This window comes from Diorhabda carinulata, chromosome 4, assembly GCF_026250575.1.
Source record: "Diorhabda carinulata isolate Delta chromosome 4, icDioCari1.1, whole genome shotgun sequence".
Lineage (NCBI taxonomy): Eukaryota > Metazoa > Arthropoda > Insecta > Coleoptera > Chrysomelidae > Diorhabda > Diorhabda carinulata.
This window is the reverse complement of record NC_079463.1, coordinates 24814359-24830643: the sequence shown is the minus strand read 5'-3', so window position 1 is coordinate 24830643 and position 16285 is coordinate 24814359. Positions and strand designations below refer to the sequence as shown.

At 32.2% G+C, this 16285-nt stretch overlaps 1 protein-coding gene across 1 annotated transcript; it reads left to right on the top strand.

Moving 5' to 3' along the window:
- The first annotated feature begins 1219 nt into the window (after positions 1-1219).
- LOC130892696 (acid-sensing ion channel 5) lies at positions 1220-14968 on the top strand. Its single transcript, XM_057798240.1, has 8 exons — positions 1220-1316; positions 2147-2278; positions 4349-4517; positions 8679-8882; positions 9386-9534; positions 11105-11244; positions 13417-13646; positions 14528-14968. Exons 1-8 carry the CDS (start codon positions 1221-1223, stop codon positions 14839-14841), a joined length of 1434 nt encoding a protein of 477 aa, XP_057654223.1. The 5' UTR covers position 1220; the 3' UTR covers positions 14842-14968.
- Positions 14969-16285: the final 1317 nt, after the last annotated feature.

Genomic DNA, 16285 nt, shown 5'->3' with positions numbered 1-16285 from the left:
TTAACGAGAAATTTGAGATTGATACGTTGCTCCTATAATAGTGACGGAAACGTGTTTTGGCATGTGAATAGACAAAATATTTATATATCTAACGAACTACTCGTTTTTTACCCCACCCGTGTAGGGCGCCCTCTAGGCGCGCAGTCTCATTTTTTTTTATAGCCAGACCTGGTACTTCCGGTAACAGAACATACCTTAAATGCAAGCTTAGATGTTATTTTTGGGAAAACAATATGGCGGATTTTCGATGACAGTGTCCTCGATGGTATTTGGCGGAACTAATTTATTTTTCACGATAAAAAACATTTTAGAACTAGAACGCGTTTATTTACAAAATAATTACATATATTCTGAACTAATACTAACTAATAATATCAATATCATTTTAAAAATGGAAACTTACAAAATACAGATTTTTCTAACAATGTAAAAAATGTAATATGTAAATAATACTTACCAGAAATAAAACAGTAAAATTTTCGCCAGACACATCGACGTATTTCCTTTAGAGCCAAAGAACATTTGTCTGTCACTAATTCCGATACTTCCTCCACTCTTGCCCAACATCGTGTCAATACCGGGCACACAATCGATTTCAATACAACCCGCAAATAAGAACCCCCTTTTAGTAGACAATTGAAATATTTAGAAAAACTTTACGCACTAGTGCGTGAAAAACGTATTATTAAGGTCCCCTTAATGTAGTAGCTTGAGTACGAAGCTTATAAGCGGGAGGTCCCAGGTTCAAGTCGCTCTAATGCCAATTTTTATTTTTCTACTTATGTAGTAATAATTATTTTTAGTAGCATTCATACATGGAGAAGAGAAGATGTGATAAATCTAATAACAACTAGCATTCGTCTGTTATTTTGTTAATATATTGAAAAAAATTAATAACAAAACATGATTATATTATTTCTTCTATGATATCATCTGCTTTTAGTTATATATCATTTATTTTGTCCCATAAACCAAAAAGCTTCAATCGCTTTTATTAGTTTTTTTATCTAACAATTGCTTGACTTATTCTCTGAGCGTGTGATTTATGAGTGTTATGAGGTATACCATAAAATAATGATTATTGTAATCATAATGTTAATAAGCTGATATCCCATATCCTAAGTGTCAAATATAAGTTAAATTAGAATCGTTTTTGAATTATAACACATCAAATTCTTATAATTATTTTGTGTTTTGTGTCGATCCGGTAATCACGAAACATGAAAATTCTTCCTACAAGTAATTGTTTCAAAGATCCAAGTCAACTTATCAAGTTTGTTATACTATTCATTTGCGCCATTTTCACTTTTAGTCAGGTATGTTTTTGTAAAATGTAAAACATTAGAAATAACCGAAAATTTTGGAATGTTTGGCAATGTTTCATTTTAGTCTTTAAAACAGTTGTTCACGAGGAGGCAAAGAATCGTCTTTTTTTGTAAATTCTACAGTTAGTTGGCATAAAAATTTTCGATGAGTAATTTTCTTTATCGTTACTTCTTTATGAATTATCTAACTTACAACAGCCAGATCAAAAATCTTGTACAATATGCAAATTTTTGTCTTATATTAATGTGAATGCGAAGAATAATAAATTTAGCTACTTAAATTGTATTCATTAAGATTTATGGTACACGATCCTGATAGGAACCCACATCATAGATGATTGGACTTCTTAGATACTTGATAAATCCGGTTGTGTCATTACCAGTTGAAATTTCTTTAAATAGCAAATAGATTTGATGATTTGAAACAAGCGTTGATTTCATCGGAAGCAGTCGATTTTGAAAGATTTGGTTAGGTCATTGCGAAGATTTTTTAAGGTTTGATCAAGAGCTTCCGATATAAATTCGTTCCAAATATATTTTTTTTAATTCTACTATAAAAATTACCATTGATTTGTTTTCCAATGTTACATGTCGTTGCTCGGTAGCGTGAAGATTTAATGCTAATTTTAACGCTGAATATTGGCTGCTATTTCAGAAGAAGCAATTTTTACCGAAAATTAGGATTCACACGAATAGTGATCAAAATCAATAACATGAGGAAGGTGTTTATCTTATCCTCGTAACCGTATGTTGTGGTTTACTGTACTGGTTTAATCACACGATGTTGAATATGAGGATTACTACCCATTTTTTTTCTTTAGGTTACACAATGTGTTAAAAAATTCATTCATCCTCCTACAGCGACGTATTCTAAATTTATTTTGAATGACAGTATTAGATATCCATGTGTAACTGTATGTCGACGTCCATCATTCAAAACCGAAGTTTTCAAAGTAAGTAATGTATTTTTAATTGTATTTATAACGAGAGTTTAAAAAAATTAGATCACGACTAGAAGATTCGATCCTCTACGACTTATAAACTCGAAGCTTTCGGAATTGTGATTTTTGAATCCCGGTATTCACGGGATTGCGAATAAATATATATCCATAGCAAAATACATGATACCGTGTTGTTTTTTGGAAACTTTCTTATTACTGGTTTGATTAGATAACAGTTTTGAAAATTGATTATAAAGTTTTAGTCTCACCCTTAAGGAGAGGCAACCAATCATACACTATATGTTAGAACTGGTTATCGAGTTACATGGGGAAGACTATTTATAGTTTCCGACAACGCTCGGTAGACAGCCGTCGTGATATCATAGAATAATTAAAAGTATTGAGGTTTCATTTTAAAAAATAGATATTTTATTTTCTCTATGCGAGTCGTATAACGGGTTGCGGATATGACAGGTGCTACGAAAACACTTTCAGGAGGAATCAAATAACAAAACTGAATTTTCTAGGGAGCCGTACTTCATATTAGAAAACTGATATGCATCCATATATTCCATAGTTTTCTTTTCGATTGTTCGGATGGTACGAAATCCAAATAAAACATACAAATTTCACAATTAGAGAAATATAACGTGGTAGTCCTAATAAAATAATTCCAGGTGCATCCTCTATGCCAGAATGTCCGAACTACATTTTAAATTCCACTCAGTTCTCAGAGAGTTTGTGTCTTGTCGAACAGATAGCAATGGGTGAATCAGGAGGAAAAAATTGGATTTCCACCAAAACCGTTGCTCAAACTCAAAAACTGATGCAAAGCGATAAGTTTGCTTTGCTTATGATATACATTCGATTTACTATATTGTAATGATTTCCTAAATTATTTGTACGATTTCTATTCTTGGGATTAATTAATGAACACTGTATCTTACGTTTTTAATTTATTTTAATATTATACACCACACTTAACTAACTTGTAATGATTCACTTTTCACTATCATTCATCCAACTTAAATAATTTATTCAAATTCTTCGATTACTTCGATTTTTAACTCTATTCACTACGACTATTTATTATAAAACTGAACTAAACTGTGCTTCGGAAACTCCTTATTTATATTTATAAAGAATTCTAAAAGTTCTAGAATAATAAGGAAATAAAACAAATGAATAAATTGACCTACCTAGGAATTATTGGTATTGCTTGCTATAAAAACTAAGATCAAACGAATTCCGAGTATTTTATCAAAGGCAGCACCTTCGCCGAATTTTAGAATTCTATTATATCCAAGCAGGACCGTCTCCAGGGCGGAGATGAGTTCGTAACAAATTTTAAAAAATTATCTGTTACTGCTATAAATAATTATATTTATGATTCAGATAATTAAGGAGATATGGAATCAGGTTTAGTGATCGAAATAGACAATTTTTTAGTTTTAACAGATGCCCAAAAGAGACAAATGAGAAAGTTAGTTCTTATTTTCAAACGGGTATCTTTAAAACATTTAACCGTTCTTTAAAAGAATGTAAAATACAACATTTTGTTGGTTGATTGCAAGACTAGACTTAATAGTTTCTCTATGATGTTACTCTCTTAAAAATTTGTGCTTTCAGACTTGGAAAATCCCGTAGATTTTAAAGAATTTCATTTTGAATTTTGAATAAATAAATCAGAAATGATTACTCTATCACAATACGTGAACAAAGGAATATTCAAAATAGGTGTAGGGCTTGTTATATTATCCCTTTTTTTGTCATAAATTGTTCTATTCTTTTTTTTTAGAAATTTTTTTACCTCTATATTTTACTTTTTTGTTTCTATGTAAGTGTGCATGTCTTTGATCCACATGTCAATGTGTATAACTTTTTGTTTTTATTTGTGTTGGTATTTCCTTTTTTACTTGCATTGAATAAACTCCAGTTCTCTCATTGTTTAATTCAAAAATTGCCTCATCAATTTGCAAATATCTGGAACATGCTGAAGACCTAGTAGTTGCTTACATCAACATGTAAAAATCTTTCATACATAACGAACGCTTGATTCAAAAAAATATTATTTATTTTTAGACTTTTGGTATTTACAGTCAATCATTGACATCAAGTTTTGCATTCAAATATTTCAATTTTTCAAAACATTCGTTAACAGAATTCATTGAAAATGCTACTTATAAATACGATGAGATGTTCTACCAATATGCTTATGCTTCAAAAGGTGGTTCAGATACATCTAATGAACGTAAGTACAATCTTTAAATATGTAGAAATTCCATTTGAACATATTTAAAATCCAAATAATAATAAAAAAGTATTACATACTTTTTTTTAATAGAAAATGCGCACGTCTTGTTTGCTTTGACAGGCCCCAGTTCTATGTAAGATGTTTCTTTTATTGTTTTTATTAACAAGCAATAAAGTCTTTTTAATTACGAGTGATTTTTTTAATTAACCATGTACTTTAACAGCTGTGTGTAATAACTTAATAGGTGATTCTAGCTGCTCTGAATCTGGTTACAACAAGATTGTGCACTCACACGATGTGCAATTATTTTCCTAAAAGATAGATTGGTTGGCTAAGACTTTAAAATCTCTAGATCTAGTACCTCTAGATTTTTTCCTGTGGATTTAATGGTGCATTTGTATAGGGGACATCTCTGCGTTTCGTTCGATACCATGGAATTCATTATTTTGTTTCGATTTATATTAGGGGTGGAATAAATAGATATAATTACGAAAAATTGTGGCCTTTTTGACTATTTCCTATTTTTTGATGTTGATAATTTGAAAAAAAGTGTAAAGGAATTTTATAATATGTCAAATTTATATTTCAATGAATATATATAGTTTTATATTTTCGTTTATAATCAAATAACCCACTTCAAGCAATACTGAGAATGATATCTACAAATGATAGACATATGAACCCAAAATAGAAAAGTAAAAACCAAAGAAAAATTAAGTGTGACTTGGTCTTTCCATAATTTCGATTCGTATTCGATATACCACAGTTACGAATGAAAAATAATCGATTCTATTCGATTGATCGATCGATATAAAGGAATTTCGAGCTTCATGAGACAATTTTTTAACATATAAGATCCAATGTTCAAACTTGAAGTGATGTCTGTTAATTTTGTAGTGGTAATCGATTATGTAAAGACCGATAGATAAATAAAAATAAAATAAAAGCACTAACCTAAATAACAAATGCAGTTTTCTTGAAAGGCGCATAGCTGTTATCATCCTTCCTGTACAACAATCATCATCTTACTTGAGCCGTTATTTTTATCAACTATTTACCGATATATAAATTTATAAAATATCATTCCACTACTACGATATTATTGAAAACGGACGAAGGGAGTTATGAGCATGAAAATTTTTTTGTAACGATTTTAACGATACTAAACACGTTCTTGATGTGTCCCAACAAGTAAAATGCTTATAAATTTGTTCTGGATGTATACCAACAAAACAAATACTAAAAACAACGTTCTGGATGTGTGCCGATATGTAACTTGTTTAAAAAAGGCGTTATGGATGTGTGTCAACAAGTAAAATGCTTAAAAATTTGTTCTGGATGTATATCAACACAACGTAAAACGATTCAATTTAACTTTATAATCTGTTGATCATAAAGCGCAAATGTTTTCATAAAATTTTTGGTCCACTAGAGAAATTATGTCATTCCAAATACCATTCCATTTTGGCAAAATATTTGGGTGAGGGAGGATCTTTGTTTCAACTGTTATATGCGGCTGCGCATTGTCATGATTAAGGATAATTCCAAGGGTCATTAATTCTACATTTTTTTATATTCATCGCAGCTTACAATGTATTGGTTTAAAACCTGTCGAATTACGGCTCGGTTAGTGTGTGAAAGCATCAAATTTTAATTCTCTTTGATTTCGTATCTATCATATCTGTGAACTCTGTATAAAAACTCTACTTCATCATGATTTTGAGTTTAATATGGTGACAGTTTGCCGAGATTCATGATTGAAACAGCTTTGGATCCCATCTTGAATCTCCATTATGAGTCTTTGACTTTGACAATATTTTTTTCATTTCAGTTTAACTTGCCTAGACAGCGCTAGTCATTGGCACACAAAAACAATCATAAGTTAAATAAAGGACTGTTACAAAATCTATTACAATACGTAAATTAATTATATTTTCTCATACAGCTTGGTAGTTTTAAGAAACTCCACCAAGACAATTTTGACAGACAGGGCGACTTTTTGATAAGTTTTTGTATAGTTAATTTGGAGTCTTCTCATTGTCACAGCTTCTCTCCTTTTCAAAAGAACAGGTGATAAGTAGATGGGTGCCGTACTACTCATTTTCGTGAACAAGGTTTTTGAAGTTAGTCTTCAGATCATTGGCAAGCTGAACTGGGATTTCACAAGGATTCTTTGCGGCTTCTTTGGCACGTGACTCGAAATTTTTCTACTGTCAGAAATTCTTTCCAAAGAAGAAAGCATGTACTTTCATTTGAAATTTTTCTTCCAAATAATTTTCTATTTGAAATTTTGATATTCCTGGAGCTTTACGTGCTGTTAGAAACTTGCCACCTTCGTGGGAGAAGGTTCATTGGTAGAAAAATTCAGTATAAAATAGGTAAGTCAAGTTATTAGGTTTTAACTTATTTTGAGTCTCTAAAGACGATAACTTGGTTATCGAAACTCACGTCAGACAGTGCAGTTGTAAGTGTTGGTGTAGTGGTAGTGCAAACAGTGCGTTCAGTATAAATATCACTAACGGTTCCAGAAATTCCGGCTTAACATTTCTTTTTTATTTAATAAATCTGTAAATAATAAATTTTCCTACTCCAAGTGTACTACCAACTAATTCTACTGTATCATTAACACCTTTACGTGCATGTTTGTCTGTAAATTATTTAAAACAATTGAATATTATTGTTTTCCATTGACTGTTGTAGGACCCAGTTTTGCAACTGTTATAGAATATATGGTTGGCAACTAAGTACTTTCGCTTTTTTACTGATACAGAGCCTCGCTTTAGTTTTTGAATAACTTATGTTAGTGCTAATATGTCAAGTTTATGATGCTGGAGATGGACAACGTTCTGGTCGGCCTACTGAAGTTGATGATGACCAAATCGAAGTCATAATTGAAGAGGATCGTCATATAACTGCTCGAGAGGTTGCGGAGAGGCTTTATGTATCTAACACAACAATTGAAAAACGCTTAAAATGTCTTGGGCTAGTTCAGAAGCTTGATATCTGACTACCTCACGATTTGACCCTTTTTCAAAAAGAATCATCACTGGTGATGAAAATTGGATCATTGAGCTAACAAGATGAACCAGCAGATGTGTTTTTTGAGCTGCTTCCAAGGAATCAAACGATCAATTATGATGTTTACTGTCAATAATTGATGGAACTGGATGAAGCAATCAAAGTGTGTTCCACCATGTTAATGCCTCATACATTTTTAGAAACTCATGGAAAACTATTGGAGCTTGACTGGGAAGATATGTACCGAATAAACAAAAACAAATTTGGCACTAAATTTTCGTTTGCATCAGATGTTAGTAGCAACAACGACCATCGTCAACGCTTCTCAGTGATGAAGACGTTGTTCTGAAACTGGACAGCAATACATAAACTCTTTTCCATAAATCGGGAAAAACTGCAAATCGAAGCCGTTTCAAGTTTAAGGCATAAATTTGTGAAAATTGATAGAAGCAATACAAAAAATGTTATTGGACATGATATGACGAATCAAATCCTTCATAAGAGGCCACAAGAATACAAATACAACGAAAATAGTTCCTGTTTCAATTAGCAGAACAGCTTTTCGCCAATTACAGTGCTGCAAGACAGTAAAAGTCATCAGAAAATGAGGAACTACAAACATCACATACAGCATATTCTAACAAATAAAATTTTTGTCAAGTACGACTTTGCAACAAAAACAAAACAAATAATATATGTGAAACATGTCAAAAGTATGTTTGAGAAAGATGTAGACAGAAAAAGATTTCAACTTATATTTGATTTAAACGTCCAAATAATGATTAAATTATATTCTGACCCAATTGAAGTGATTTTTTTATTGTTAATACTCACTAATAATAGTATAAGTAATATTAAAAATTAATTTTAAACAAATTTCTATACATATGAGTTATTCTTTCACAATACACTCACTTTGTCTGCTTTGGGGCTGGTATACACTAAGTCCCTTTCTAACTGGCTTTTGACCAGTCCAAACCTTTTTTATATTGTTCTGTACACATTACAATGTAAATAGTAGTTTGGAGTATTTGCACTAAAGATATAAACATTTTATTCGTAAAAATGTCACTACAAGCAATAGAAACAAAAGTTTCAGTATAAACGAAATTGCTTATTTTATATTTTTCTTATTTTCAGTAATAAAATTAACAAGTCTCTATCATATCGATAGAGGAAGATGCTTCACATTTCAACCACTTAAAATGTCCAATATATTTTCTGTTAGCGGAGGGTTTATGTTTTACCTTAAACATAATGTCACATCGCAGTCTATAAATCAAGATGGAATTTCTACACATGGTTATCAATTTTATTTACACAATCCTAATGAGCATCTTACTTGTAAGTATTACATCACAGCACAGCTATTTATTAACATAAAATATAAATAATTAAAGTGGTTTTAATAATTTGACTACTTTTATCATTGGATGTCAAAACTGTATAGAACACTATATGTGTGTTTATGCTCTCTTAAATACTAATCCTATTGTATACAAAATTAATTATTTTTAAGGACTTAAGATCAATACACTCACCACGACCCATAAATTCGATGTTCATGCATTATTGAATGTATGAAAATGGAATTAATGCCTCAATTTCACTTGACTGCAATATCAGATTTAACATATTCACATCAGTGTTGCCATATCTCAAAACTTAAGCAGTAACGCTTGCACCTAGTAGCTTCATTTAGGTTAAGTAACCAAATTTATCGGTTTGGAAGAAGATGTATTGGAATGAGTCTCTTCAGTTTCTTGCTCAATGATGTTCGATTAAATAGATAATTTTAACACCAGAATTGAATCAGTTATCAACCTGTTTGTAATTTGATATTTTAGATGCCGATGAAGAACGAAATAACTTTTTGGAATACATTGATTTAGAAGCATCTGAAGACATGAGAATAAAGTTTGATATAAAACAATTTGGTAGAACATCTACTAATGAAAATCATTGCATAGAGGACGGCAAATACAGTAGGTCCAAGGTAAGTTTGCGCCGTCGAGGATATTCTTGTCGTATCCTCGTAGAACCTCTACCAGCTCTGTTTTTGGAATCCTTGAAACAGCGGTGACTTCATTCAACTCTAAGAGGATATGTCTGTGGTGCAGATCTCTAACGCCACTCATTATGAACTAAACAAGTTCGCCGAGGTTTCACAGGTTCATGGAGCACAGGAAGTTGGTTAGGAAGCACCTCCTGGAGTTCTCATGCTTGCTATTCCATAGGTCATGAATCAAGTTGAAATCTAAGCATATGAGAAAGGAAAGCTTCATTTTTTCGTTGTATCTTGATATTAAAATTACACCTGAAGGCGTAGATACAGTTTCCATGCGGAAATATACAGAATGGATTATAAAGTCTTCTTCCGAACCTCTCTCCCTATAGACATCTGATACATTCCTGGTACAGAGACCTGGACATGTTAGGCATGAGACGTTATTGGTAATAGTGATGTAGCTTGCCTCTGGTTAGACCCAGTCTATTCATCGCGACCTTAAAAATAAGATCTACGCAGTTGAAACCCTTCCGTGCTATAAATTTTCCAATAATTCATTTAATGGCTTGATAATAGATGAAAAAAACTTCTAAAAAATTGAGATTACTCGCGGGAGAGGGCTGAAAACATGAAATTTCTCTTCGCTGGGGGCAACATCCATGTCAGCTGTTCACGTCTTCTCTTCTTCATTGTCAGAGGCGGCTTGGCTGACAATATCTATAAGATACCACAAGGTCTGTGATATTTGATACGAAACATCTTAGTAGTCGATTCAAAATGTTTTAGTGAAAGCACCTTTTTCCAAAATCAAGATAATAGATAAGAAAATTTGTTTTGGTACCTTAAAATCTTGTTTATATAAAAGTATTAGTAAATAGCTTTAATAGTTTAGGTTTCACGGAGACAAAATCAGTGTTATATGGTGGGTGTTCAATCTCTGTTAAATCACATTCGTTTATAGTAGCTTTGGAAACCTAGTTGTGTGGATTGGAGCATTATCATGAAGCAATCGCATGTATCGCGCATTTTTTCGACAATTTTTGAACGCAACTAACTTAGTAAGCTAGAGCTTGTTACCCTCGTAGTTCCAAAATATTTCAGCCATTGCCAGTCGACTGTATTTTTGTAGTTCATTGAAAACACTTTTTTCTATATTTGAATATCTATTTAGGATCATTTTTTGAAAATGCCGGTCTTTATGTGTTTTATTTCATTTTTAAAACAGTTTATTTCACTAATTTAGTGTTTTTTTTGGAATTTCTCATCGATATCGTTTTGGCCATGAATTTTTTCAAGGGGAAGAGGTTGATTCGTTGGAGAATTTAGTATATCTACATCTAGTTTATCTTCAGTTTCTGAAGACGTCATTTTGGTTATCGAAACGCTCATCAGACAGTGTAGTTTTGAGGGTTGGTTAATTAGTAGTGTAAACAGTATCAATATAAGTGTCACCAACGGTTCCAAAAGTTCCAGCTCAATTTCAAATGGTTTTCGACAATGAATAAATTATTTGAGGTCAAGTTATTTCTTTTATTTTAATTTTACGAACCTATTTCAGTGTGAAGAACTTTGTATAAATAGGGAAATAGCCCAAATCACGAATTGTACAGTTCCGTGGATGGTACTGCCGGAAAATGAAACTTTTGAAGAATGCAATACTTATTCTTCCGTGAAAACATCTATAAGGTTGTATACAAAGTAAGTAAGTAAATGTTTAGTTAGAACAAAATTTTGACCTACGATTTTTATGAAAATCTGTAATTAAAGTAATACGAATTCGTCTAAAGATGGCGATTTCGTTAATGATGAAATCGCAAGCGCCACCACTTTTTAAATGTATTTAAAAAACTTATTTAATGATACTGAACGTGTTTATGTTTATGGAATATCTTGCAACATGTTTTAATGAGGACAAAAAACGCGATTTATTAAAATTGTATATTCAAGCTTCCGCTTCTGAATAATTTTAAGTCTGTCGTGTCAAACAAAGCGTATTAATGGGAAAATGATAGAACTGTTGTTGAAGGATACAGAAAAAGATGAAGAAAGAAAAAAGAAAATGGAAGAGAGAGAAGAATAGAAAATCTAGAATTATTAAAACAGCAAAATGATTATCGATTTAAATTTATATTTTTGGAAATTTAGCCTTGCTCATCAAAAGACTAGTTTCTCACTTAAGTTGAAGTTTGAAAAAATTGAAGGAAACACCGAGAAGAAACTGAGAGAAATTTAGGTAAACTACAACAACAGATAACTCTAGAAAATAAGCATCGAAGCTATTAAAAATGCGGTGGAAATTTGCTCTAGAATGATGATAAAAAGAATGAAGAAAAAAATCAGATGGTGCAAAGAAGAAATAAGAAAAATGATTAAAAAGAAAAAGGCAACATCGAAGAAATATATATAACAAACAAAATCATGAAATGGATTAAAAAAGTAAAAAAAAAGCAACAAAGAAACAATTTGGAGAAGAGTTAGCAAATAACTATAGAGGCTTCTGGAACAAAATCAGAGCGATGGAAGGACATAAAAGAAACAATATAAAAATAAACATATTGGAGACATGGAAGGGATTTTTCGTTAAAGAATCCACCCACAGAGACATGACAAGAGATTAATATGAAGTATATGACGATAGAAGAATAAAAGAGGAAGTGAAAGAAATGATAAGGAGAATCAAAATATGAAATACGAGTGGAAATGACAAATAGAAGCATAAATGGTAAAATTTATATAAGGTAAACATGAAGGAGGTTAATAATAGAAAAGGGATGAAAATGTGAAACTACAGAGCAAGTTGTTTATCTTCAGATGGCTTGAAAGCATATACGAGAATCATAGAGAAAAAGATGAGGAAATGAAGGAGGAGCAAAGGAAAACAAACGATTGATAACATATACTATATACCCGTAGAAAGAAAAATAGAACACGAGGATATGAGATAGTATGGGGGACATAAGAATCCATAAAAACATAACAGAGATAACAAAAGAAATATATGAAAACGTAAGAGGGAAAGTTAAAATAAACGCAAGAAGGATCGACGGACCAAAAAAGAACTGGAGACAATAATTGGCTACAGGAACCTGTAAAAATGGACGGATTATTATATGTAGTCGATTTAAGTATAATACCACTCAATAAGTTATGTGACTAACTAAGAAAAACATACTTTTTGATGAAAATTCATCAATGTAAGCTCCTCGATGTCGTGATTGTAGAGGGATTTGTCTTTTGTCTCAAAATAGGCTTCAATTTCAGCAATTACATCTTCATTTGAGCTGAATTTTTGAGCCAGTAGTCACTGGGGGCCAGATCTGGACTATACGGTAGATGATGAAGCAATTCGTTCGATTTAACCATCGTTGTCATCGACTTGTGAATCGGTGTATTGTCTTGGTGAAATAGAGGTTTTTTCTTCGACATTTCAGGCCGTTTTTCTTTGATTTACGCATTCAAACAATCCAACAACTCTATGTAATATTTCAAAATACAAAAGCCATAACCTACTAGGACACTATGTTGGAAAAAGAATATGATTATAAAAAAAATGGTTGGTTTGTTTGTTAGGACAACCCTCGTCAGTAACACTATTCAGGAACTGTGAAATTATCAACAAAGTCCATTTTGGATGGAGTCCCCCAAAAATTTCGAATTTTATACAAACATGAACATAGTGAAGCTGGCAATAATTAAAAGTTATCAACGCTACATTCAATATACTCATTAAAGAAGAAAATTGATACCAAAATCTCTAAGACTCATGTTTGAATAAACATGTTTTGACTAACTTCTCTCATTTTTCTGCTGTTCAAATACAGATAATTTAGTAATTGTTAATTACCAAAAGTATATTTTTTTGCATTTTAGTGACGTCGTCAGAAATCATTTTCTCGAAAATTGCAACTGTCCATTGTCTTGTAATTTCACAATCTACAAAACTTCTATAATCAGTCGGCGATCCATCGAATCCGCGTTGAAACCTGATTGTATGATTCGCTTGTATTGCACTAACTTGATACTCACAATGTCCGAAATATTAGGTTATGATTCCAATCAGCTTTTATCTGACATTGGTGGATCTTTAGGTTTCCTATTAGGTAAGAAAAGTTTACGAATTAATCATTTGGTAATGAAATTAATTAAGTGAATTCATAATGTCTACAGAAAAAACTACGAGTTGATAAATATTCTGAGGCAAAACTTCAATTATTAATTACTGATTAAGGCTTTATAATTTGATTTTGCGTATATATTAAGATCGGAATTATTATATATGCAAACTGTTTTTATCGCCGCTTGCGAAATTTTGAATAGTATATTCTATTAACGCGTCGTGGTATGCGAGATGATAAACGGTATGTTTTGTTCACAAATCACGGTATGCGAGATGTTGAACGGTATGTTTTGTTCACGAATCACGGTATGCGAGATGATGAACATTATGTTTCATAATTGAGTCGCGGTAATGAGATGTTGAACGGTATGTTTTGTTCACAAATCACGGTATGCGAGATGATAAACATTATGTTTTATAATCGGATCGCGATAATGAGATGTTGAACGGTATGTTTTGTTCACGAATCGCGGTGTGCGAGATGATGAACGTTATGTTTTGTTCACGAATCACGGTATGCGAGATGCTGAAAGTTATGTTTCATAAAAGAGTCGCGGTAATGAGATGTTGAACGGTATGATTTGTTTTCGAATCACGGTATACGAGATGATGAGTTTACCAAATTTGATATTTTTAAGTCAGAAGATTGCAAATTTTGGGCTCTAATTTTATTCCTTATAACTCCTCGGGGATGTAACTTGGTATAGAGATCGATTGCGTTAATCTCCATATTTTGAACTCCCCTAAAAGCCATTGAGTTCGTTTTTATGCGGTGAGATATGTCTAATTGCTTGAAATTTTATCCTTTAAGATAAAAGCCAAGATTTGTGTTGACTTGTGTTATGCAATTAAGTTTGTTTGCAGGATTGTCCGTTATTAGTTTAATATGCTTGTTAGAAGAAATATCTAGATTAATATTTAGATTGTTTTTCAAGCAAAAGGCTAAACATGAACGAAACAAAAATGAAGAGATTAATCAGGATAACCAAACCAATAACCAACAGTCCAATGAAATTAATAAAACTATCGAAGCTGAATTCGAGCATGGTAACAATCTGGAAGGGAATACGAACTTGGTACACGATTATACTAATATCAAAGAAATTATAACGAATTATCAGAATGTTTATTCAAAAAATTATACAGATAATAAAACTAATACAAATACTGAAAAATGATATAGTGACCCTAAAAATTATTAATCAAATTAAAATGTATTCTTCCAAAGAAACTACAATAATATATTTTGTAGTTTTTCTTAGAAGATATCACATATTTTTAAATAAATGTTAGTTTTCTTCTTTAATAACGTGTTTTTTTTTAATAGAGAAGATTCAATTTACAAATTTAATTCGGTATGGCAGGCGATACCCCTGCAATTGCAAGACATTGACAAAAACAATAAACATGAAGATCTAGTATGTTTCTACCACCACCATCAGTTAGCCATTAAAGCAAAACACAACAAATAAGAAGTCTACTTGAAAATGCATGCAACAAGTGATAAAGCTGCTCAAGCGGTCACTTCCATCGAAGACGCGGTTTCGAAAGGAAAAGGTACACATCCGAGGGATCCCAGGGATCCAATTCATTGTCGGCACATCGCTGAAACATCGTGCAATCATTGGTCCAACAAGAGCTTAGAGAAACGCGAGAAGTGGCTGTGAGTGGCTGGAAAAGAACTTATTGAAAAGTTTGAGCGAAAAAATCAAGCAAAAACGGCCGTTTTTAGTTAAAAAGAAAATGTTTCATCAAGACAATGCACCGATTCACAAATCCGCTATTACAATGGCCAAAATAAATGAAATAAATTTTGAATTGCTACTTCATGCACCCTATTCACCAAATTTAACCTCTTTGGAGATTTTCCAGCAATGAAGAGTTCGAATTACTACTTCATGCACCTTATTTACCAAGTTTAGCCTCTTCGGAGATTTTCCAGCAATGAAGAGATGATGTGGACACCCAGTAGCTATTTGGAGGAGCTTGTCGATTCTTATTATAAAAAGAGTATTGGACCTATTGAATATCGCTGGGATGGGAGTATCTGGAGTTAGAAGGAGATAACAGTTTTGGGCCAGGTACTTCTGGAACCATCCTCGTACAGGTGGATTTTCTTGATCAAATAGATATGAGTTTGTCACTTTAATGTGACCGGGCTTCGGTCGATCGATTTTTATTTGGTCCGTACGACATTTGACAGTGTTTTTCTATGGCTGAACGCCTGGTTTCATAGATTAATATTGACCGCGATCTATTCCAGTTACTTTGCCAATTGACTGAACTTTAGATTATCGCTATATAGTCGTTAGCTATCACTTCGCGCCCAATTGGTCTTCGATTATTTAATGTAATCGATTTGTAATAATGTTTTTATACAAGGTACTTTGACCATATTTTTCCTCCCCTTTTCTATGCCATTGGAAAAGTATGAGGCATCTTTAGAGTCGAAATGTTCGTACACTGTGTTGATTGAAGGTCAGTTGAAACTTAATAAACCCATATCACTGGTATGTTTTTGTTATATACTAACGTCGCGTATCTAACGGTACGTGATTGTTAATCGAGTCTAATTACACGTTTTTGATTTATCTTAACCTGTAATTGACCTAACTATTTTCT

What these genes read in the sequence shown, in the direction of transcription:
- LOC130892696 (XM_057798240.1), top strand. Translation starts at nt 1,221, where the DNA reads ATGAAAATTCTTCCTACAAGTAATTGTTTCAAAGATCCAAGTCAACTT. An exon ending in TCCTAATGAGCATCTTACTT is followed by an intron (nt 8,883 to 9,385) that starts GTAAGTATTACA and finishes TTGATATTTTAG; the next exon opens with ATGCCGATGAAGAACGAAAT. An exon ending in ATCTTTAGGTTTCCTATTAG is followed by an intron (nt 13,647 to 14,527) that starts GTAAGAAAAGTT and finishes GTTTGTTTGCAG; the next exon opens with GATTGTCCGTTATTAGTTTA.